The sequence below is a fragment of the Theropithecus gelada genome, chromosome 2 (assembly GCF_003255815.1).
Source record: "Theropithecus gelada isolate Dixy chromosome 2, Tgel_1.0, whole genome shotgun sequence".
NCBI classification, from domain to species: Eukaryota; Metazoa; Chordata; class Mammalia; order Primates; family Cercopithecidae; genus Theropithecus; species Theropithecus gelada.
The window spans coordinates 61,884,302-61,909,898 of NC_037669.1; the positions used below are offsets into that span (position 1 = coordinate 61,884,302).

Below are 25,597 nucleotides of genomic sequence, written 5' to 3' on the forward strand. Positions count from 1 at the left end.
AGACTCTGAATCTGCCAGTGCCTTGGTCTAGAACTCTCTAGACCACGGCCTCCAGAATTGTGAGAAACAAATTTCTGCTTACGCTGCAGAAACGGGGATCCTTGTTAAAAAGTGGCAAACAATTTGGCTGAATTGTGTTTGTGTTCTAGTGTTTTCTGGAAGGTAGAATTTGCAAGTGATGACACTGGATATTTAGCTGAAGAGATTTCTAAGCAACGTGTGGAGTAGCTTGGTTCCTCCTGACTGCTTATAGCAAAACGTGAGAAGACAGAAATGATCAGAAGACAGAATTAGTAAGCAAAAAGGAAGTAGAAATTAAAGATTTGGAAAAAATCTCAGCCTATCCATATTGCAAGGAAAAAATATAAAAATGAAAAGCACTTTCTGAAGAGAATACAAAGGATGTGGCCAAGTGATTCCTGGATAAGGAGATTAGCCTTGGTGTGAATCACTGACTTAATCAGCCACCCCAGCAGGAAAAGTTCCAATTTAAACTGAAGAGGAAGAAGATGGGAAGAACTAAAGAAAGGCTATCAGAATTTTTGGATTTTATGTAAGACCTTAAAGCTATTTGGCAGTGAATGTGTGCTTATTTCCAAGACAAGGGAAGAATGACCCTAAAGGCGATTCAGAGATCATCAGGGCTGCCTCTTGAATTTTAAAAGGCGCTTCACCTTGCTTCCACCGACCAGGCAGCCTCTATCCAAAGGCATGGGTGTAGAGCCACCCAGTTGACCCCGGAGAGCTACAGGTATAAGACCACTGCCCCAGTGGGTCTGAAAGGCTTTATTTGTGAAGCCAAGTACACAATGGCATAGACAAGATGTTAGCAGAATATGGCCATTTGGCTAGACACTGGGGTTCTCATTGGTGGGCTGTGAACAGTAGAACAAGAGAAGAGAATAACTATTTGAGTGCTGGTGGGTGCTGATTAAGGTTAAAACATAATGTAGTCTTCCCAACTATCCTATTAAATAGGTACTATTACATAAATTTTACAAGCACACTTTCAACAGCTTATAAGTGGTAATGTTGAGATTTGAACCTGATTTGTCTATCTTCAAAGTCTATACTCTTCCCTCTATAATACATTAGAAGAAAAGAGAACAAATGGACTTTATTGGATCTGCCAGAGACCTTCTCTGTCCAGTTACTCTGCCTTAAACATCAGGTACGATGTCACAGAAATAGAGAGGAAGGGTGCCCAGATTCTGTAGAGCTACAGTGGGTGGAAGACTGATGCGGAGACTATTCTCTAACAGTGTTTTCTAGAAATAGAGGAGAAGGCTGTTATCAGAGTAGAGGCAGGATCAGGAAAAACATCAAAGTAACTGAGAGGAGAAAAGTTGGTGACCCCTAAGAATATGTCAAGCTCTAGGACATCTAGGACATCTAGAGATCATAGCTGATGAATTTGCTTCATTGCTTCCTTTTTGTCTTCATTCGTTCTTTCTTTTTTTTTTTTTAGTGTGCAAAATATATCATTACTTATTTTTCCCTTTTATAATTGAAGATATAATACATATAACATAAAATTCACCTTTTTAAAGTATACACTTGAGGCCAGGCATGGTGGCTCACAACTGTAATCCTACCACTTTGGGAGGCTGAGACAGGAGGATCACTTGAGCCCAGGAGTTCTAGACTAGCCTGGGCAATATGGTGAAACCCTGTCTCTACAAAAAATACAAAAACATTAGTAGCGCATGGTGACATGCTGGTGTGCACCTGTAGTCCCAGCTACCTAATGGGCTGAGGTGGGAGGATCACTTGTGCCCAGGAGGTCAAGGCTGCAATGAGCCGTGATCACGCTACTGCACTCCAGCCTGGGTGACAGAGCCAGACTCAGTCTCAAAAAAAAAAAAAAAAAAGAATTATACAATTCAGTGGGTGTTTTTTGTTTTTTTGTTTTGTTTTGTTTTGTTTTGGTGCAACCGTGACTACTATCTAATTCCAGAATATTTCCATTATCCCCAAAAGAAGCCCTGTACCTATCAGGAGTCAGTCCCAATTCTCGTCTCCTTGAATCCACTGGCAGTTATGAATCTACTTTCTGCTTCTATACATTTTCCTATTCTGGGAATTTCATAGAAATGGAATCATACAATATGTGGCCTTTTGTGTCTGGCTTGTTTCACTTAGCATTATATTTTCAAGGTTCATCCACATATCAATTGTATGTATCAGTACTTCATTTCTTTTAATGGCTGAATAATAGTTCATTTTATGGATACACCACATTTGGTTTATCCATTCATCAGCTGATGGGCATTTGGGTTGATTTCACTTTGGCTAGTACGAATAATGCTTCTATGGACATTTCTGTGCAAGTTTTCCTTGTCTTCTGATACATCTACACATGACTCAGTTTTAAAGTCAGTATCTTAAACAAAACATTTTACATACTGAAAACTGCCCTTAAAAGTCTCCTAGGAAGGCACCACCTTAGAATCAATACACTGTTCAAATGAACCAGTTGTCTCTCTAGCCCTCTCTCTAAGAGCCAGCTGAAGTGGCTTGCTTGTGTTTGGTGGCCATACTGTATAAAATCAATGTCATCAATTCTCTTCAGCCTGGTGAGATGATCACATTTTGACAGGTATATGAGGATCGAGGCAAACTGAGTCCATTGTCCTTTCAGGTCCTCATTGCATGACCACTCACGGATGAGCTGGTTGGTAAAACTGCCCACACTATTTAAATGGTAATGTATCTCTTTCCTTGAGTGACCATAACCTGATGCATGTAAAATAAATGTTGATAAAATAGAAATCTCTTGGACATGAAAAATTTCATCTCATTTTTGGGGGTGCCTGAGTTAGAATCCCTCTGGATAAATTTGTTGTTACTGTTAACAAATAAATTTGAAATTAGGATGTTTTAATGCTTTATTCCAACTTCTTTATCAAATAAGAGAACTTTAGAACTAGAAGAGACCTTCATTTTCTCAATTAAAGGCTCTTCATTTTACAGGTGAGAAAACTGGAATCTGGGAACCAGCCCCCAGATATACAGGACCTCAGTTCACTGCTCTTTGTATTAGACTGCAATGATTCCCACATTCACAAATTGTAGAAAAAGTAGGTCATATGGTCTCAAGTTTTATCCTATTTACAACCCTTATAACTCAGGATGTTACCTACTATTTTATTATTTCTCTCTCTATATCTCTGTTTCTCTCTTTTTTGAGCTGAACCTGAATTATATTCCTCTCTGGTTGGCAGGGAGTTCATGAAGGTAAATTAGTCAAGAGGAAGAGCTACTTTGTCTATAATTTATGGCTTTTCTTTTATACACAAACTTTCCCCAACAGACTGGTGCACTAATGATTTCAGCTGGAAGGTGGCACCCTGATTTTCTGGAGCTGAAGCTTAGCAAAAATTTTGTCATTCAAACGCACTGGTTGAATCGATTAAAAATGTTCATGAAAATTAGAAAATGGCTTTATGGGTGTTTCATGACCACTGTTTTAGTACCATTAATCTACACTCTCCCTGTTTCATTGGCAGTTGACAGGAATCCCCAGTCAGCAGACAGAGAAAGAAGTCTTTTTAAAGACAGGACTAATTTGTTTCCCGGTGAAAGGTGACAACCTGCCTCAATTTGCTTCAGATTTCTCAACGATAATGACTTGTGTTTTCTTGTCCCAATTAACCACTGACTGCTCCTGAGAAGATCATGTCCATTCAGATAACTGAATTTCTCTTCCACTGATAACCTTCTGGTATAGATATGGGAGTGAAATGCAGATTCAGTGTAGAATCATGTATGGAATTATAAATAGAAAGATTTGAAACATTCTCTTCTCTAGTCTTCTTCCTCTCAAATCTCCATCATGGTCAATTTGCATCTACTTAATAATTTAAAAATTGGAAATAATCAAGAGCTGGCTTTTTTCAAAGAGCAATGAGACCCACTTAATACTGCATGTCAGATGCTTTCAGAGGATGTGGCAGTATCCTAAGCATGTGATTTAGAGCTATAAGATAATACAGAATAATAAGGTCTGGGGTCAGTTTAGAGAATACATGCCTCCTGTCTAAAGGCATTCCAATTTTAAAGTTTTAAACACTCTGACAGCCAAACAATACAAGTCTGTGGGTTCAAGTCAAATTAGCCATGAGAGCTACCAGTTTGTAACCCCTGGTCTATAGCTGACATTTTAACACACCTGATGTTTCCTAACATGCCTGTCCTCTTTCTTCACCTTACTCACTCCTTATCCAGTGATGCGTCTGGGAAAAAACAATGAGGAATTCTTGGCTCAGTGCCATTCTTTCTCCTGGAAGAGTGAAGGATGTACACTTATTGGGTTGATCCTCCACTCTTTATTTTTCTTTTTATAGTGAGAGAGACTTGAGGTTGTGTAGTGGTAAAAGTCTGCTTAATTTGGAGTTCAGTGTTAAGAAGCCCACTATTGCTATGTCCCTGAGCCACATTCCCCTTTAGCACTAGCGAAGCTGACATTTGATTTTCATCTGCCCAACTACCTCAACTTACTTCTCAAGTGTTTCAAAACTCAGGCACTGAACAGGGTACTGTTTATTGAACCCCTTCAAATCCCAACGTATGATTAAATAGAAAACGGTTCCTTTTATTGGACTCTATTTTAGAGAATAGGTTACTTGAGAATATATTACTCAAAATTAGCAGAATAACCTTTTCAACCCATACTGCATTGCTGATTATGGATAAATTCACACTGAAAGCAAAAAAAAAAAAAAAAAAAAAAAAAAAAAAAGACTCTGCAATAAGAACACAAAGTCAACTTGACAGAATTCAACCTAGGGGCATGATTTTGCTCTGGAGTAGAAGCAGATGAGGGCAGAAGTTTTCAAAGCTATAAAATTAGAGAATGATAACATTTCAGAGTTGGGTGGGATATATGAGTCAACATTTACTTAGGGTAGGCCCTGAGAATGCTAAGACGAATAGAAAATGACCCTATAGGCTACTCAAACCACACACTTGTATCTGATACATGAATTCTTTCTGCCATATTTCCCCAGAGTAGATGTCTAGTCTGGAAATGAATGTCATCACTAATAGGCCAATGGCCTAGTTGTTTGAAAATTTTCCTTTTATCAAACGTAAGTAATATCCTCTGCTCCAATAGTTCCTGCTCATCTCTTACAGTACTGTCCTCTGATGTCACACAGAGTTTGATATCTCTTTAAATGTTTGAAAACACTGACCACCCCTCCCCTCCCACCCTCTATAAGTCTTCTCTTCCTTGGATTACCAAGCCTCAGTTTCTACAGCTGTTCCTCTTATCATCCCAGTTGTCACTCTTTAAAGTGATTTCAAATTTTAATGTCTATCTTAAAATAAAAGCAATCCTCTTCCAGTTGTATTTTTATCAGTAGATCTCTGTATTCCGCTCCCCCTCCCGCTCTTGTTTTGGACACTATTATGTTCTAGGTTTAATTTGCTTTTTTAAAGAGTATATATTGTTGACTCATCAATGATGTTATGGTCATCTAAGACCTATAACACAACTTGACTCTAAAATTTGGCTCTCTCATCCTGAGTTTTGAGGAAAAATGCAAATCTTCATATTTTATCACTATTAAGATGCATCTTGTTACATTTGGTTCAAATAACAAAGATTAAAGATAATTATCTTTTAAAGTAATTTTGAATACTAATTCCATATTTAGTTTATTCCCTAATGATTCACGTGATCAGAAAGTGTACTCAGCATGTTATCACTAACATGATGTGTCAACTGATAAGAAATTTCAATAGGAAAAGTTTGAGGAAAGGGCAGAGAAATGACTAGGGATTTCATTTTCCCATTGACATTAATCCCTTCCATGGTTTAAAAGTTTGTGTCCCTTTCAAAATTCATGTTGAAACATAATTCTTAATGCAACACTATTAAGAAGTATGGCTTTTAGGAGGTGACTGAGTCATGATGGGGTTAGGTGCCATTATAAAAAAGCTTCGTGTGGGGAGTTTGTCTTCTTTTGCTGTTCCATCCTCTCTGCCATGTCAGGCACAGTGTTCCTCCCCTCTGGAGGATTCAGTGTTCAAAGTGCCATCTAGGAACTGAAAACTGGGCCCTCCTTAGACCCTAAACCTGCCAGCACCTTGATCTTGGACTTCCCAGCCCTGAGAGCCATGAGAAAGAAATTGCTATTGTTCACAAGTTACCCATTTTATGGTATTTTATTATAGCAGCACGAGTGGACTAAGACAATCCCCCAACCAATACTTTCAGGGTAAAACATGTGAAACAATCCTCCTAAACATCCCCCAGATTCTTCTCTCTATCTTCCCATACAGATATTACAAGAGTTGTTCTTTTTGTTTTGTTTTGCTGATGCTATTTTGATGAGCAGGAGATAGAAACATATTCATAAAGAAATCAGGCTAGTCCTTATTTATTGTTCAAAATAATCTATGCTGGTAGAAAGATACCAATGAAAACAGAAGTTACAAACAGTGTATACAGTATTATCTTTTTGTGATAAGGATATTTATTTATAGATCTGAGGACAGATTCATACACAGTTAAGATACAGATGTAGATACAGATTGGATTCAGCCTCGATGTAATTCTAGAAGAAAACATAAAAAATATGTGGATCTCTCTGAATGACGAGATTATCTTTTCCCTAATAATTCTACAAATAATATAATTAAAACATAATTTTTACAAAAATCGTATGCTGGTAATAACTACTTTTCATTTTAAAGTCTCTTAGAAGAAGCAAAATTTCCACTGAAGTTGGTGTCGTGTCACTTAGCTACAGTTTGTGCAAACTGTATTATTTCCATTAAAAAGGGAATCAAAATATTTGCGTATTCTCCACAGGTCCTGAAATATAAGCAATAGTGCCTCAGCTATGGGTGTGTTCCCCTCACTTTTCTGCTGTATTTTCCCTGAATATGCTAGGACCCTTCATATATTGGGGCCATTAGATAAATTTCTTTTCCTGGGATTACCTTGACATTTAAAAAAATTTGGCAGACTCTTATTCATACTTCAATTCGCTGTTCAATTATCACCTTTACCTCTTAGTTACGCCTCCCTTTGTGTTCCTTCTGTGCTCTGAACACAGTTCTGTGTCTTTGTTTATCCGTATTGCCTCCGAAAGGTTGAGCTCCTAGGTTTGCAGGCTTTGTTGAGCATAGGCATTCCCTGAAGAACTTGTTGAAAATGAAAATTCCTGGGTTTCATCCCTGAAGATTCTGGTTCTGCAGGTCAGAGGTAGGGTCCAGGAATATGCATTTACTTAAAAACTCCTACAGGATTCTGAGCCATACATTGTGATGGCTCACAATGGCCTAGAAGGAAGAGATGGTTTTGTCTTTTGTACCTTCTGACTATTCCCTCATATTTGGACTGCATCAGAGTGTCCCTTCATCAACTATACTGTCATTATAATTTAATTTCCTTTGTCTTTCACATGAAGAAGTGTTGGTGCAAATTGCACAGTGACCAGGTGTTCTACCTACGCTGTGACAAAGCCAATGGAGGCAGATACATGTTCTATCAGGAGAGACGTAGGCTTGTGAAAGTATACATGGAGGAGAAGGCAGTTCTGATTTGACCCTTTGGATCCCCCTCTTCTAAGCAGAATCCAAGCTTTACTTACATTTACAAGCAGTTCTACTTTTGAAGAGAGAGAAAAGGGGAAATAGTTAATAAGATGACAGTTGGTATGGTTTCCAGTTTGGGAAATCTTCAAAGCAATGTTGCTAATCTTCACTTAATTATGTCTTGCACTTTTGCACACTGATTATAGACCTGCTAGAAGGCCACACAAAAAGCCACTCTTACTCTATGTTCTGCTTACATTTCCTCTCCCATAACCAGGAACCTCCTTTCGACTCCTCAAATGGATACATAAAAGAGACAACCATTTTAACCTTTTAGAAATGGATCTTCTACAGTAAATCAGAGAGAGATGATGAAAATGTTAATTAACTTGCTTTCATCTTGGTCAGATTCTGTATTTAACCTAAAGGCCTAAAGTCTTTTGGGCAGTTTTCTTAAATTTAATTGCCTGTGACAGCCAAAGAAATTCAATCATGATTTGGTGGGGCTGCCTCTTTGAGAGTAATACTCCTCCTGCCTCTGGCACAGAAAACAAATGCCAAAAAAAGGAAGGTGAGATTCACTCATGAATTATTCTGACACATCTCCTTTCTGAATCAAGGTTTATAAGAGACCAAGCTTTCCCTTTCAGACTTGGGACCAACTGTTGTCTCCCCCCATGGGACCACCTCTAACATCCAAGGAGACAGATAATTTAAAACATACACATAGACACACCACAAGCTCCTCTTCTGAGAGATCATGTGCACATAAAACCAGTCTACATGACAAAGCATCATTCTCAAACCACAGGAAGTTCAGATATTTAGAAACGGAAGGTAAAAGTGCCTAATTTTTCTTTTCTCTTTATTTATTACACAATTAGCCATTTAAACTCCTTTGAAGCTATGGAAATTATTTTTAAAGACTCCATAGTTTGAGAACAACCTACATTGAGCTTTAAACATTTAATGAACTGAAAAACTTAACATAAACCATTTCTTTCCTTTAGTAAAGGAATAGCTCTATGGCAAGATGACAGAAGTAAGATGACAGATGTACTTTAAAAAGATATGCATGAGAAAAAGATAGATTTTTATTTATGTATTTCAAAAATATATAACTTTAATAATGCTGAGGATGTGTTCAGAAGTGGTAGCAGAGGTAGATGAGAGATCTATGCTTTTTAATATCAACTTCCTCTTGAGTGAGAATCTTATCGCATTAATAGCTAAATCACACTGATTGCAAAACAGCTGAAATGAGGCAATTAGTATGGTCTCTGACAGCCATGAAGAATGAAACATGTGAGGTTTTCAATGCAAGCCAGATGGATATCTTCAATATACTTCTTATTATCTTCTTGTGGTAATAAGTTCAATTAAACTGAATCAGTATAACGTAAGTCTCTTTGAATTGTTGGAAAAGAAATTAATTATGTGCTTCACATTTCATGAAGCCAAAGAGTCATATTCTGTTTGCCTTTTTTGTTTGTTTTGTTTATTCTGATTAGTAAGTATTCATTACAAAAGAATTCATTAATTCATTTTATAGGAGAGTTTTTTTCCTTAAAAGAAAGAAATTATTTGTATGGAATGGGTTAAATATCACCAGGTAAAAGGTATCTCTTCTACAATAGCTGAGAGAGACCTGAAAAAACAGACCTCCTGTCTGGATGGCTTTGCCTGCAATATCCGACCATGTAGGATTCTGACCTGAGGTATTCTTTTTAATTTGAAATATTTTACATATAAAACTACAACGAAAATTTACCAATATGTGCTCATATTCCCTCTTCTAGAATTAGCAGGCTTTAACACATTTTCATGTACCTCCAGACTTTTTCCCGCCATGAATATATATTAAAAATTTACCCAAACAGATATGACCAACACAGCTAAAGTCCTTTCACATAATCTCACCCCAGGCATCCTCCCCCAAAATATTGAGTTAGTGCTTATGCCGCATGTGTATTCTGTATGCAAACATTATAAGATATTATTTTATATTACTAATTTTATATTTAACCATACAATATATTAAACAAAATGATACCATATGTATTATTCTTTAATTTCCTTGCTTTTTTTTTCATTACAAACAACACTACAAGGAACATCTTTGCAAGTCTGCCTCGGAACATGTGTGAATCCCACTAGGTTAAATGCCCAGGAATGGAATTGCTGGGCCATGGAGATTGCACTTTCTCAATTTTACTTGCTCTCCACCGCATCTATTCCAATTTCTATCCCTACTCAGAGTGTGTGAGTACCATTTTCCTCACATAGTCACTAACAAAAGGTACCGTTAGGTGTTTCTCTTTTGCCAATCTCATATGTAAAAAAATCACACCACACAGATGCCTACATTGCCTTTCCCTGATTATTAATGAGGTGACGTTATGCACAAGCTTCTTGACCCACAGAGTGTCTTTTATGCCAAAAGCAAAAATGTGAGGCCTGTCTTCAGCATAGAGGCTTTGCTATGAAAGGACAGAGTTGGCATAGAGAAATGTAACAGTTAAGGAATTATATCTTCCCTCTCTTGACCAAGGATGGAGAAGTAATGGGCAGGCTGGAGTCAGGGCAGACTGGCATGGTATGCAATCAGCATTACAAAAAGAGAGAAGGTTTTTACAGAGAGATTTGGACAAAAGGGGAATCATTCTATTCACGATTGATATTGCCAAAGGCATGTTATTTGCTTAATCTCTGTGGCTCTCACACATGTCCATAAGAATGTCAGAGGAAATAATCACGCCCTGTTTCATCAGATTTCCAGGTTATGTCACGCTTTGTGAACACAGGAAGAACAAGAGGCACAATTACCTACCCTTCTTTTCAGATTCTCCTACCATCAGCGTGACAGATCTCAGATCTAACAGGATCTAGTATTGAAATGTTCTGGCCAGATGTTCTTCTACTGAGGGACCTACCATGATTACCATTTGGCACTTCTAATGACAAACTTTTCCTTCCTACTCTAGATGCCTGGGGTCAGAATTTGTGTTAATCCTATTAGAAATACCCTTAATTATCACCTAGAAATAATTGGTTCCAGTGGAAGACATCTAATTCGGTTGAAGTGTATTCAGTTATAAGGGACCAATGTTAAAAGCTTTTGTTGTGTGTTAGCAGCCAACTGTCATTGTATGTTACTGATTTCTGATTGATCCCCTGTCAAATCTGGATAAAGCCTTGAACAATTTTACATAGAAGATGTGGGCTGCTTCAAACTCATTTGCAAAAAAAGTTCCAACTGAGAAGACTCTACTTTATTGCGTCTATTATGTTATGCATGGAAAGGTTGATATTTCTCAATGCCCTACAGTTAAAACAGAAGAAGAATTTTATATAGTGTGCAATAGTAATGCTGTAGATACTCTTTGGTGCTGGTAAGAATATATATATATATATATATATATGAAGAAATCTGTTCATTTAAACATAAATAAACTTCCTATGGGATGAACAATGAGCACTCTTTCTGACAATAAAGGAATCCATTAAATGTTCAGTAAACCACAGAAACATCTTTGGTTTGCAGGGTTGAAGAATGAAAATACAAAATAATTTCTTGTTAGGTGTATGTGTGATCTTAGTTAACTGCTACTAAAGACTTCTTTTCTATTAAAGCTATTTAAAGTATAAATTTATTTTTTCTTATTATAAAAGTAATTCTACGCACTGAATTTAGATATTTAAATAAGCAGAAAAGCCAAAAGAACTCTTTTAAAATTCAGATGAAATCAGGGTAAAACTTTATATAGTCAATTTCAAAATTAAAACAATGCTATTAGAGAAAGAACATGCAGTCTGAGAATTATGAGGCAAAGGTGGAACAGTTCAGCTGATTTAGGCTGGTGACGGTGGGAGGTTTATGAAGTGAGTAGTCTTTTTAAAAAAGCACCAGGTGATGTGCTTCTTACGTTACGGTCTTCTTAGTTTACTATTCTGGTTCCAGCTGTGTGAATCCTCCCCACATGCTGGAGAATCAAATTGAATAATTTTTCCAGTGTCTGCCAAGTAATTTTCCTCCTCCCTCTCAATCAATGATTTATCACGTCTCCTCTGGATTTTCAACTTGTATCCAAGTTCTAAAGTCAACCCTTTGGATACTGGGGTGACACTAAGGTCCTGGGAAAGAAAACTCCATACTAATTCCAGCTAATAATCCGACTCAAGGACATGTGGAAATTTCCAGCATGCAAGATCAGCAGAGGTAAAAGAAAAGTTGTGTATAGCTTGGCCAGACTATACCTTGGACAGAAATTTGAAGATCTGAGGAAGAGAAAAAGTTATCAAAGAAAGGATAAGTATTTTTTTTTTTTTTTCTGTGAAGGACTTAATAGTAAACATTTAAGGTTTTGCAGAAGTGGCAAAGTTTAGGATATTATATAGGTACTTACATATTACACGGTCTCGGGGGTCGGGGGTGCAGTGGCTCACACCTGTAATCCCAGCACTTTGAGAGACTGAGACGGGCAGATCATCTGAGGTCAGGAGTTTGAAACCAGCCTTGACCAACATGATGAAACCTCGTCTCTACTAAACATACAAGATGAATTTCATAAAAGTTTCACACCCAAAAATATTATTGTTCTTTTGATTTTTTTCTCAACCAGCTAACATGTGAAAACCATGCTTAGCTTAGCCCCTGGGGTATATTAAAACAGGTATGGATTTGGCCCATAGGGCATAGTTTGAAACCCCTGAAAATACAATGTTCTCAAACTCTGATGTGTGTAAGGATCAATTAGGGCATCTATTTTAAATGTAAGTTTTTCCAGGCCTCCTCCCTAGAGAGTTAGTTTTGTTAGGGTAGAAGTGAGGCCCAGGATATCTGCATTTCTAACATGTACTCTAGTGAACTTTCACTTGCTAGGTGGCATGCATGTACAAAGTTCTTTGGTGTAGGACAGTGTTTCCCAAAGTATAGTCTGAAACTACCAGTTGCAAAATTGCTCAAGGTCAGTTTAGATGTAGTTCAGCAAGATGACTACGGTAACAGCATCCACAGCTTCATGCCCTACATTTCGAGTCCTGGAGATGATCAGTAGGAGTGAGGGTTGCTATTAACATAGTTATCTTGTTGAACTGCATCCAAACAAATACTCTAAGTTGTTCTTCTCTAGGCCTGCTACTTAAAAATATCTGTCCTATGAAACCTGTAGAGCAGAGGCACTGTGTCACGCAAAATCCCCACCCACCACCACCCCTTTAACTCTGCCGTACAGATAAACATGATTTAGTAAGTACAATATTGCATATAAATGTACCCTGCCCTCCATATAGTTCTTAACGATGTCAATGATCACAAAACCACATTTTTGTTTAAAGGTCAAACATTATGCTTTCTGTTAGGATTTGAGGGTTTGACTTAAGAACTAACTGTTCTTGCTTAAAATGAAACAGAAAACCAAATCCCAAGTATATTATAACTAGCCTGAAAAATAAAATCAGTAAAATTTAGGAATTCAGATGATGGGATGATAATCAAGAGCCCCCTGGGCACCTGTCAGAATTCTGCAGTTTAGAAGCCTGCTCATGCAGAATCTGAATATTTAGCCATGTGATGATTGCTTGTCAGAGGTTTATTCTAAACCTCCTGTATCTGGTGGAATAGATGGCGCCGCCTCCCTCTCCTCCCGTACTTGCTGACCCTGTGTTTGACGCTATCTTCAGCCTCTCTCCAAAACATGGGGGCAAGGGTAGGGAGAAAGAGAATTGGATTTTAAAATCACGGTTAATGATAGAACTATTGTAAAAAGGTTAGAAAAGATGTGTTCTGATGCCTGACCTTCACGGTGTTTTAATCCCAGACACATGAAGAAATCGGAATGAATACAAGCACATTTTAAGGTTAGAGAACACCGTCTCTGATAAATTAGTCCCTTTGTAGATCTCAAAATTGAATTAAAATACAGCGCTCAGTCATATTTCGGGCTAAGCTGTTACATTTGCATTAAAGGTGTAGGGCTCAAGCATTTTGATGTGGGATTCAGGACTTGGCACAGTTCATGTGGAGTTCAGAATGGTTTTCTCTGCCTATATCGTGCTTTATGGGGCAGATTTTAAAATCATATTTCTCAGTTTATGTTAATGTCCTTCTCGGAGACCTAGCAGTGTGGATGTCCCCTCTGCAGACGCACATACTTCCCATTAATGCTAATGGGAGTCAGAACCAACCACACTGGGAGATAAATGATCTCCCAAATCTCTTCTGACCTTATCTAAAGTAACAGGATTGTTAACTCCCGTGAACATATTGGCCAAATAAAGCTTTTTTCCCCCACCTCACCTAGAAGAAGATTATAAGAATCAGAGGACCTCTGTGGAGAAACTAACTGCAGCTCAGAACCAGGAGCCACTACCAGAAATAACTCTGCTTGGAAACACATGAATTCTACCTGTCAATCAGGCTACCTGGGCACATCATCCCTTAACCATACCTACACATCGCTGCCTTCCTCTTTTCGTGCTGGGTCAGGCTCTTCCTGCCTCAGTCCTTCCTCTTTCTGTCACCTATTAGGAAATTTCAGTTTTTAAAGTGTTGTGCCTGTTTCAGCAAATCATGTGGCTAGCATAGGCAGGACATACTAATTCTGCATCTATAAATCCACTAAAACGCTTCTGGAAATTGTCCTCAAGTCATGTTTCCTAGTTTTAGACATTCACATATACCATCTTCATGATTTTTTGCATATCCTCCTATAACAATGCATATTTAGTACTTTTCTTTGTACTGACTCATTCTTTAATTCATTTTGAAATACTGTTGTATTTCCATTAATTGCCATTAATGGAAAACCAGTGTTCTCCTATTATACCTTGAAAGAAACAAATAGTTACCAAAATTTAAAAAAATTGTAACTGTAAACTGCCTAAAACTATATCCTATACTTATTTGGGTGAATAGCTGTTTGCATGTTACTAGAAGGCAAGAAATAAATTATTTTGTTTGTTAGAATAGGTAGAAGTTACTATTTTAGCAATATTTATAACCACACAAAAATGAGGCAACCATAACATATTTCATCCCTGATATATCTGTAGGCTGTGCACCATGATTCAGTGCAAGATGAGCAGCAGGGAACTGCATAGTTCGTTGGGAATGGTTTTGTCCTGGGGCTTGTGGTGTCACTGGGATATGAACTCTGATGGGAAATAGAGGCCTCTCCTTTCTGCCAACTCTTGGGAGAGCCAAGGAAGTCAATATTTATATGAAGGATGATAATAAAATACAGAACATACCTTTTTCCTACCTGTGAAAATACCCTACTTTTAACAATATGAGGCTCACTTCTCTTTGCTAATTATTCTATTTGGGTGGAAACGTCATAAATGTTCATTTCAGCATGATTTAGAATACATGCATACCATTTAAAAATATATAAACAACAAAACAAATACTAATATTTCTTAGGTGCCAGATACCCTGTTAATCGCTTAGCATGGATTACCACAGTCATCAAAACAACCTCATTTTATGAAAATACGTTTATAAACAAAACAACTATTAATATTTCCTAGGTGCCAGGCACCACACTAATCACTTAACATGAATTTTCACAGTTATCAAAGCAACTCCATGAGATTGGCACTGCTATTATCCCCACACAGGCTAATTGTCTTGTCTAAGAGCTAGTAAGTGGTAGAAATGAGATTCAAACCCAGCTCACTCTGACTGGAATCCCTGCCTTTTAACTATGATTTTAAGATGTCAACCTAATATTCTCTTGTATCTCCATAACTCACAAATAATCTATAACAGATCCTAGCTCTGTGTCTAACCAGCTCTGAAACATTGAGATCTCTCTTGGTCCTAAATGATTACTAAGCTTCCTTTAGCCAAAACAGTCATACATTAGCAAAGACCTCTAGCTAGAACTGTGCTTTACAAATATTATCTAACCTCTTTTTCCTTTGCCCATGAAACACAGTGAACAAGCAGTCAGTCACACACTGATGCTAGTGCTCTGAGGAAGTAATTAATAGACTGAAATAGTTGGAATCAATCTAAACATATTTAGTTCTAACTCTTGGACTTCCAATTTTCTATCTGCATCGTCAAGTATGTTAATGATAAAAAGACTTCCCGAAAGAGTAGTACATTTCCAACTTTTAAAGACCCTAAAATACACAATTAGGTAATCTGTAGTTTTCTTCTTTAAATTAAAGGCAATTTTTTTGATATTTTTATTTGCCTTTATCTATCCTCACAAAGGGAGCTACAAATGGGCAAGAAGGAAATAATATGATATGACTCATCTGTATAAATTACTCAGAAACAGGAAGAATGGGTAAAAAAATTTCCTGGTGCAGGATAAAGAACCAAGAAGAACTCAGAATCAGGATCTGGGTTCAGGTCTCCTTCAGCTACTCGTGACCTTGAGAGAACCACCAACGTGAGCCTCATCTTCTTCAGTCAAATCATTGCCAAGTTCCCTTCAACTCAAAAATCCTATGACAGGGCAATATATAAAGTGAAAGAAATGCAAATGAAATGTAAATTAAGATTTTCTCCTTTTCAGTGGTTACTTAGCACTTCCAGCCTGTGCCATGAAGCTAATATTGAAATAGTTTCACTCGTGTGCTTTGCTAACAGCATAAAGGACTTTCTGCTACAAAAATTATAAATCACTCAGGCTATGGTATATGGGAATTTTATTTCCTTAAAACTGACAAGGTTCGCTGAGTGACTAAGGCAAAGCACAGAGGTGATCAAAGCCTTTTATTAGTATAATAAGCCATATCCATATCTCTGAATAAACGGGACAGCTATCTTAAAAATTACCAATGTCATTGTTTAAGCAACGTTTGCTAAAAATAGTACATGAGTCTTGAGTTTTTAATTTGTTGGAATAGTGTTCCTAGACATGAATTTCAAATCTATAGAGACTTGAAAGAAATTTAATTAAAGGATTGAAGATAACATTAGTTATAATACTATAATAGATACAATGGCTATAATTCTCAAAATTGTATTGGATGATTCTGAAATAAGATAGTCTTTCAGTCATATTCATTACCAGCAGTTTTCTAAGAATTATTAATCATATCATGTTTGCTGTGATGAATTAATTTAACAATACAGTGATATCTGTATATATTAATATGAATGATGCCACTTCTATAGATTACATTATTAGACATGAGGACACATATATTAATACTTGAATTCTTTGGGTTAGCCATTACCTTTCACTACCAAGTTTCCAGTACTGCTCGCAGTTCCAAAATGGTTAGTGGCTATACAGGTATAACTCCCAGCATCTGATTTAGTAACGTTGATGATTCTGAGGTTTCCATCTTCAGAAACGGTAATTCTGAAATCAAAGTAAATGAACCAAAAATGGTGAAATTTATCTCATATGACTTATTGCATTTTTTTTTTCTGTTATTCTGTCATTGTTCAAAGCATAAATCATTGCTACATTATTTGACAGCCTCATCTTTATTTAGGGTATTTGTCTACGTATACATAAACAAAATTGAGATATGTGACTTGTTTAGAGTTTTTAATTCTTTTCTTGCTAAAATGGTCTCAACAGCCAGTTGGAATAACCATTATAAATATTCGATAGGTTGTGACAATTTCTATTTGGTAGCTCTAACCACATTAGGCAAAGGGAAGGCTTATGGTAGATCACCATTAGTCTTATAACTGCTAATGAGGAATAAGAAAAAAATCCCTTGATAAATCAATTTAAGTCTTTTCATTGAAAGTGTTTTTTTCTAAATGAGAGCCTTAAATTAAATGAGGTATTATTAACATATTTATTTCTGAAATATGTCAGCCAATACATTTTTAATGAGATGTAAAAACTGAACTTAAAAAAAATTAAAATATTCCACAACTCAGTGTGACTTTGGCAGAATAGCAAATGTGGACAGCAAACCTCAGGCCCCACAATTAGGGACAAACATCTACTTTCTGCAGGGAAGAAAATGTTTTTGTTGACAGATGCAAAATCTGGAAGAGGAAGAATTTTAAAGAACTCTGTTTTCAACGTGACTACCAGAAGAGAAGTAGGAAAATACAAAGATGAGTAAGACAGACAGCTTGGCTTAGAGGCTTGTCAGAGAAATAAAAAACGTACACAGATAGCTCATTCAAGGTAAATGTTTGTTAAATTTCTCTTTTATTTCAAATCTGCCTACATCTTTCCATCTCTTCCACTCCCTCCTTCTCACCTAGTCCATCAAAACAGCCTCCTAATTGGTCTGCCTATTTCTACTCTTGTCCATCAGATCCATTCTTCAGTCAGTGGCCAGATGATCTTTTAAAATTTAAACCGGATTATATCACTCTCCTGGCTTAAAGCTATGTCCTTAGCTCTGCCATTGCATTCTGAAAACTTTTCTTGCTGCAGCCTTATTATAAAGCTTAATGGATACAGCTTTATAAAAAGCCTCTCTTGCTTACTATTTTGTTCTAATCTCTACTCTTCAATGAACTCTAGTCACACTGGCCTTCTGCATATTCCTAGAGTATTAGAAACCCTTCCCACTTCAGGGCCTTTGCACTTGCTGTTCTGCCAGCTTTGAACACCCTTCCGTGTATCTGGACATAGCTGTCACCTTCTCACCTTCAGGATCTCAGCGTAGAGGCAGTTTTTCCTTATAGATCTTTCCCAACTCACTGTTTACAGTGGGTCTCCCTGTCTCCTTGTTTTCCTGCAGCCACTTTATTTCTTCCCACTAAATTCAATCTGGAAATTTTATTTGTTTGCTTGTTAGTTGTCTTATCACATGGAATGGTAGCATCTCTGAGGGCACGGATGGTGTTCGTCTTACGACTGAACCTCCTGGGTCTAGTACACAGGATGGCATGTAGTAGATACTAGAAATATTTCTTAAGTGGCTGAGTGAATACATGAATAAATAAATAATCTAAGGGAAAAATCGATAATATGTTGTATGAATTCAGAGTGGTTGAACTACTTGGGCACTAGTGCTAGACTTAACAGAGTCCTTCCAAATCTCTGAAACAAGGGGTCTAGGATGGGCAGAGCCTCACTTCATAGAACTTTTGAGTAAGCATTTTAAAAACACAGGTGAAGATGTAAATGCACTGGGTTACGAATGCTGCATATACTTTTGTGGAGGCTTTTCTGGATGGAGAAGCTACAGTCTTCCCGAAGACCTGGTCCAGATCTATGACTCAATCTGATGAGAGGGTATGAAGGCAGAAGAACTCTACAAAGAATTTTGGAATCAGAGGGGTGGGAGTTCACATTCCAGTGCTGTCATTTCTAGCTGTACCACTAAAGGCAACTTACTTAACTTTCTCAGTTTTTACTTCTTCTTCTATGAAATAGAACTAACAATGTCCATCTTATAGACTGATAGCAAGAATTAGGTAAGATAGGGTCAGCAAGATTCCTAGATGTTTCCTGATATTTACTAGGCAGTGGTTCTCTTTCATCTTTAAAATTGTGTTTGGTAGGCTGGGTGTGGTGGCTCACGCCTGTAATTCTAGCAATTTGGGGGGCTGAGGCAGGAGGATCATTTGAGCTCAGGAGTTTGAGACCAGCCTGGGCAACATGGCAAAACCCTGTCTCTACAAAAAATGCAAAAGTTAGCTAGGTGTGCTGGCTTGTGCCTACAGTCCCAACTACTTGGGGGGCTGACGTGGGAGGGTGGCTTGAATCTAGGAGGTGGAGGTTGCAGTGAGCCAAGATGGCACCACTACACTCCATCCTAGGAGACAGAGTGAGAACCTATCTCAAAAAAAAAAAAAAAAAAAAACGTGCTATCTTATTTGGTCATTTGTATATATAGGAAACACTGGACAACATCATCTTAATATATTTTCTTTTAACGTAGTAATTAAATCAGCCTTATTTTTGTATTTTGACTGTTATTTCTGACAATTTGAAATCAATACGCAAATTAACTGAGTCATCCCAAATCAAGGTACAAGATGCAGACAGGGCATGAGAGCACTTGTGGTTGGGCAGTTTGTACCTGCTGGCGGTGCCTATGTTGCTTTCTGGTAGAGGCCTGGCATTGGAGGCCTTGGCCTTTGGGCTGGGGTGACCCATGCTCCTTTCCTGGTGGAGGCAAGGGAGCCGAGCTGGAGCCATGGCCAGTGAGGTGGTAACTGTTAGGCCTAACCATTGCTGTTGAAGGATTTGCGGGTCATTATATTTTGCAAACCAGGAAGCATATGGAGCCTCAGGTAAAACAAGTTTTTCAAAGTCTACTGAAATCTGCCCTCAATGATGGCTATTACAGAGATGTCTGAACGCAAAGTGACAAAATAAGAAGCAGAGGTGCAAGACCTCCTGCCAATAAAGAAAGAACAAGTGATGCTCATAAACAAATTACTCTCTTAAATCACATCACTCAGATAAAGGAGAATGTTCTTACATAGCAGCCAAAATTTATGAAGCTAAACATTTACTAGAATATCAAGGTAAAAAAAATAAGTAAATGTATGATGAATTTTAAGTTCTTATTAGTTTACATAGATGACTACCAACTTCTTATAATAAAATGTCTCAAAGCTACAATTAAAAAGTAATTTAGCATAAGCTAAATCAAAACTCTGGCTAAAAAAAAAGACACAGACAAGAAGGCCTTTTGTTCACTCACATCACAGATACGCATATAACAGTTGCTCAATAAAGACCATCTGATACCTCATTTGCCAAGAAGCAGATGCACTGACAAAAACAGAGTGGAGAACAAATCTTAATTACCTCAATAATAACAAAAATAGCTTTAAAGGAGTTAGTCACATTCCATTTATAAAATAATTTGCTAGAAATTGTGAAATGCTGGCATATGAGAATTAAATATGTAAGGTGACATTTGTGTTTTATGTATGGGCTTATCTTCCATGAGGTAACACTGGCTTGGAGCATATTAAATATTCTGAGGGGTGAGATGACTCTTTAAAAGCAAAAACACCTATTCATAACTTATACCATTAAAAATAGTATCATGACCATTCCAAAACCCTGAAGCCATCGCCTGTATCAAACTCTGACATGCTGAAGGAAATGAATACGGAAACAAGTAAAGGATTTGTCATCAGATGACTTGGATTCTAGCCTTGACTCTGAAACTTGTCAAGTATATAGCATTGCCAAGTTACTCATGCAAGCTCTGAGACAGTTTCCCAACCTTGGCACTGACGACATTTTGGACGGAACAATTATTTGTCCTAGGGGGGATAATGGGCAGCATCCTTGGCCTGTACCCACTGGACTCCCATAGCTCTAACCCTTCCCCAAGTCATGACAATCAAAAATGTCTCCAGAGATTGTCAAAGATACCCTGGGGGTCAAAATCACCCCAGCTGAGAACGGCTAGTGTAATTCAGTTTTTAAAATCCCTTCTATAATGAGATAAGATAGTTGAAAATTTCATAACTTAAAGTGCTCCACACTCTTCAAATGTTTTCCCCACCATCATTTCCATCCCTGCTTCCTACTTTTGGTATTGGCACTGCATAAAACCCAGCTAGCTTTTAACAGTCTTAGTACAAGGCTCTCTTTGCCCCTTGTCCTCAGAGTTTCCCTGTCCAATTTCCTATGGGCCTTGTGAAATTACAAAATAATTTTATAAACTGTTTTATTATTAATTTTAAAGATTTCAGTGCCTGATATTGGTTTAGGGTCTTAACTCTCCCATTGTTATTTGCGAAGAGGTAAGAGCCTAACTCTTTTAGAACTCCAGATGAGAGAAGGACAGTGAGGGTAGAAGGGGTAATTTTCAGTAGCCTTCATTAAATCACATCATATTGCTGTGACCACTTATTCTTACTATTATCCAAATGTGGGGGTAATGTGAAGTTTGATAAACTATTCTTTTGAGAAACTCAACCACTTCTTTATATAAGCAATACAGTGTAGTAACTAAGAACACAAACTCTGGAACTAAACTGTCTAGGCTCAAATCATGCTTCTACTGCTTAGGAGTTGTGTGACTTTGGGAAAGTTAATCTCTCTGTAACTCAGTTTCCTTGTTTGTAAAAATGGGATAATAAAAGTAACCATATATATCTCATAGAGTTGTTGTAAATATGTGCAGTGCTTAGAATGATGCCTGACACGTAAAATGCACCAGGCAGGACAGGTACCTGGGCATATGTCAGTGAGACAGTCTATTCATATGTCATGAATAGACCAGGGTTAGTCATATGTTCTATTAAGTAAAGCTCTGTGCCTTCCTGGACCCATTGTTTCAAGCAATTACAAAGGATTCTGTCAAGGCTAAGACAACTGCTGAGTAGTTCTGCCACTCTGAAGTCCTACAACACATTATGATGCCTCACAAAGCATATGGGTGACACCAAATAGACACAGAAGGGGGATGATATATTGAACTCATTTATTCATAGTTCTTTACTAAATACCTCCTATATACTAGGCTTTGTGCTATTTTTTAGTGATGTGAAATTATTGTTTCTGTTCTCAAGAAGCTCATAATAAGTCATTACTTTTGATAATTATATATCTAGAAATAATGCCAGTGTGTTCTATACGATAACATACACATTTCTATAAGTGCACAGTAAAATGAGCATTACTCTTTTCAATGGTAAAGCTGTTTCACAAACTATCTAGGTATAAAGATGGGCAGGGACCCAGAGCTGGCCAGTCAGGAGACCCTATTCTTTTGTCTGTAGTGATTGGTGTAGAACCATGCCATCAAAACCAGGAGCTCTTTGAGAAAACAATTTCTTTCTGCTGGGATTGTTAAATTTGGAAGATGGGAATCTAGAATTGTTGGCAATTATTTTGCCTACCATATAGACAAAGCATGCCTTAAGGAAGCCAAGCAAAGACAAACAGAGCCCAAGAGAAAGAGAGAGAGAGAAAGAGAAACAGAGACCTTATGACATTTTTGAGCCCATTTCTGTCTGTGGTGGAAGTCAACACCTTGGATGCCTCAGTCATATAAGCCAATAATTTAAGATATTAGAAACTGGGTTTTCAGCCCTTACAACAGGAAAAGTACAGTCTTTCCAAGAAATTACTGAACTTGTTCACGTGACAGTGGTAGTAAAAGTAGAATGGAGGGAATGGATTCTGATGATGATTCTGTGATAACTGCCTCGACAGAACTTTTTGGTAGAAGATTGATGAATGCTATCTGTAATGCAAGAAAAACCACACAGCTCTGAATATCAAAAAAAAGTACCTGATATTTCTTCATACACAGCTGTATCACATAATTTTGGCTATATCTTTCTGCATATAAAGGCTAAGTATACAATCTGACCTGCTGCTTTTAATGTGTTTTATGGGATTTTTTTTTTTTGGACAGAGTCTTGCTGTGTCACCCAGGCTGGAGTGCAGTGGCACGGTCTTGGCTCACTGCAACCTCCACCTCCCAGGTACATGCGATTCTCTTGCCTCAGCCTCCCTAGTAGCTAGGCGTGTACCCCCACGTCTAGCTAATATTTTATATTTTTAGTAGAGATGGGGTTTCACCATGTAGGCCAGGCTGGTCTCAAACTTCTGACCTCAAGTGATCTGAGGGCCTCAGCCTCCCAAAGTGCTCAAACTCCAGGAGTGAGCCACCACACCCGGCCAATGTTTTATGGGATTTTTATAAGCCAGAAATAAGCTATAAAGCTAGCATTTGCCCTTGTGGTACAAATTTGGCTAGCTCAAGGAAATTTTGAAATGCAACTCAATATAAATACTTAGATATTTTCTTCCTTTCAATTTGGATCCTCTACCAACTTAGAAAAATGGTTTTTCTACTAACATTACATTCTTTTTTTTATATGAATATAGTACCTAAACCCAGTCCAAGGATAGTGATATAGGAGTTAAGGAGAAATTATTTAGGCAGATAGTGAGGGTAGGGGAGTCCTCGGTAAGGTTTTCCTTTTAATGAAAAGCAGCCCCCAAATCATTTTCTTTTCTAACAAAGAGCAGCTTGTAAAATCGAGCTGCAGACATAGACAAGCAAGCTTGAAGCTTTTATGGGTGAATGCTGGCAGCTGTGCCAATAGGAAAAGACTACCTGGGACTAGGCATGTTTAAAATAGTGGCTGCATCTTCCCTTCTCTTTGCCAGCCACGTGTACAGCAAGAAGTAGACAACAAGGTGGTGCTGGCCAGGCAAAGACCTCATTTGCATAATATTAGGGTGGGCCAGCCAGCTTCCCCACGAGTTATGTAAACGTCACACCTGGTCTAACCAATCTTTGGGCCCTGTGTAAATCAGATACCGCCTCCTCAAGCCTGTCTATAAAATCCGATGTTCTCCAACACAAGCCGGAAGTCCCATTTGGACGTTCCTCTCTCTTGCAAGAGAGGGAGCTGTTCTCCTTTCTCTTTCTTTTGCCTATTACACTTCGACTCTAAACTCACTCCTTGTGTGTGTCCGTGTCCTTAATTTTCTTGGCATGAGATGTCAAACGTCGGGTATTACCTCAGATAACAACGCAGCTTCAATAGCTTTATTTTCATGTTTGTTTCGGGATGAGATTTCAAAGTTTCCTTTATGGTCCATCTCATCTTGGTTTCCTCAATTTAGACTACTGACTGACTTGTAGCTATTAGGGTGATATTGAACTTTGAGCTCCTCCTAATACTTATGAATAGTGATGGAGTAAGATAAAAAGAATTGAAAATGTACATCTGTTCTTGGCTTAGAATAGGTTAGTCCTGACCTACCTGTGGGCCCTTTTTAAATTATTGATGGTAACAGAGAAAAGTCAAAGATGATAAAGGAGCAAGTAGTAAAAATAAAGACGTGACACAAGACTTAATTTTCCCTACATGAAAAGAGGTCATCTAATTCACAACACAGTAAATTACCTAGAGCAGAGAGAAGCAGTTGTTCCCTCACTGTCATTTGGAGATTTTGGATCCACAGAGGATAGGAACAAATCTGGACTCATGAGATAAACTGAATCTCTCTTTCTTCATATGAGGCTCTGGGTTGCAGCCATTGAAGAGTTGACATTGTCAGTCCTATAAATCAAAACCAGTCTGGGGACACAGGACCTTTAAAAATGCTGATCTTTTCTTTTGGGGGGGCTTTAGTAACATATGATAAAAGCTGCCAACTTCACTCTATCACCCAGAAGAGGAGGATTATCCCCAAATGGAGACCTATGATTTTTCTGAGCAGTTCAGCAGGAAGCCTAACTGCTGTAGAGGGAGACAGCATATCCTTGCTTGCCTTTAAGTCACACTGAAACACTTCCTTAGAAATAAATCCCTTTAGAATACAACTTAGAAAACCACTTCTCCCCTTCTGCAGAGAAAGAAATTATGCAGTGATCATTTCCTTTCAACAAACATAATACACAAAAAAGTGACAAACTGTTTTGTTAAATTTTAAATCATCTTTATTATTGTTAGATCAAGAATAAAGTAGCTCACTTAAAATTATGTGCAATTAAAAAAAAAAAAAAAAACTCAAAGGGCCTTAAGAGGCTTCTACTCTCTTTTATACATGATCAGTTCTAGAAAACATGTTTGAAAGTTGAAAGCCTGAAAGTGAAACAACAGATTTACACATTACAAGGGAGGCTAGACTCCTGAAGAGCTAAAATTTATTACAAAATCCCAGACATAGTTAAAATAATTATTGCTACTGTCACCAAGTAGCCCCATTTCTCTAAGATGGTTTAATTATTTTTCTCTCTCTCTTTTTTTCTCATTCCCCTGGTCCCCCACTTCCTACTTAGCCCTTTAGAAATGCAAATACAGCCTTTTACCTCCCCTTCACCAGACACTCCCTACAGGGCAAGTTCATCAACTATGTGCTTAGGCGCTCCAGAAAGAAACTTTCACCCACCGGGAGGCTGCCTCAATTTTACAAAACTCCCTCCCACCAGGAGACTGCCTCAAGAGATATGAAACTCCTTCCCACCTGGTGAGTTTGCAGCCTAGTCCTGTCCACGAAGGTGCCAGCAGTCACAAGCTCGATCACCTAGTAGATAAGGCACTAGAGTATCACCTGTTTTGCTTGCTTCCTCCTCTACCTTTTCAAAGTACCCGCTTTCTGTTCCAAAAGTGAAGTGGTACACTTAAGGCAGGACACCTGTATTTCTTCCCTCAAGCCAGCTT

At 37.8% G+C, this 25,597-nt stretch overlaps 1 protein-coding gene across 4 annotated transcripts in view; it reads right to left on the reverse strand.

Moving 5' to 3' along the window:
* The window catches only part of CNTN4 (contactin 4), a 998,936-nt gene that overhangs the window by 58,603 nt on the left and 914,736 nt on the right, over positions 1-25,597 (reverse strand). For all 4 annotated transcript variants that reach the window (XM_025375521.1, XM_025375525.1, XM_025375524.1 and 1 more), the window contains one exon: positions 16,747-16,874. In XM_025375521.1, coding sequence (XP_025231306.1) covers positions 16,747-16,874 — 128 coding nt within the window. The remainder of the gene's footprint in view (positions 1-16,746; positions 16,875-25,597) is intronic.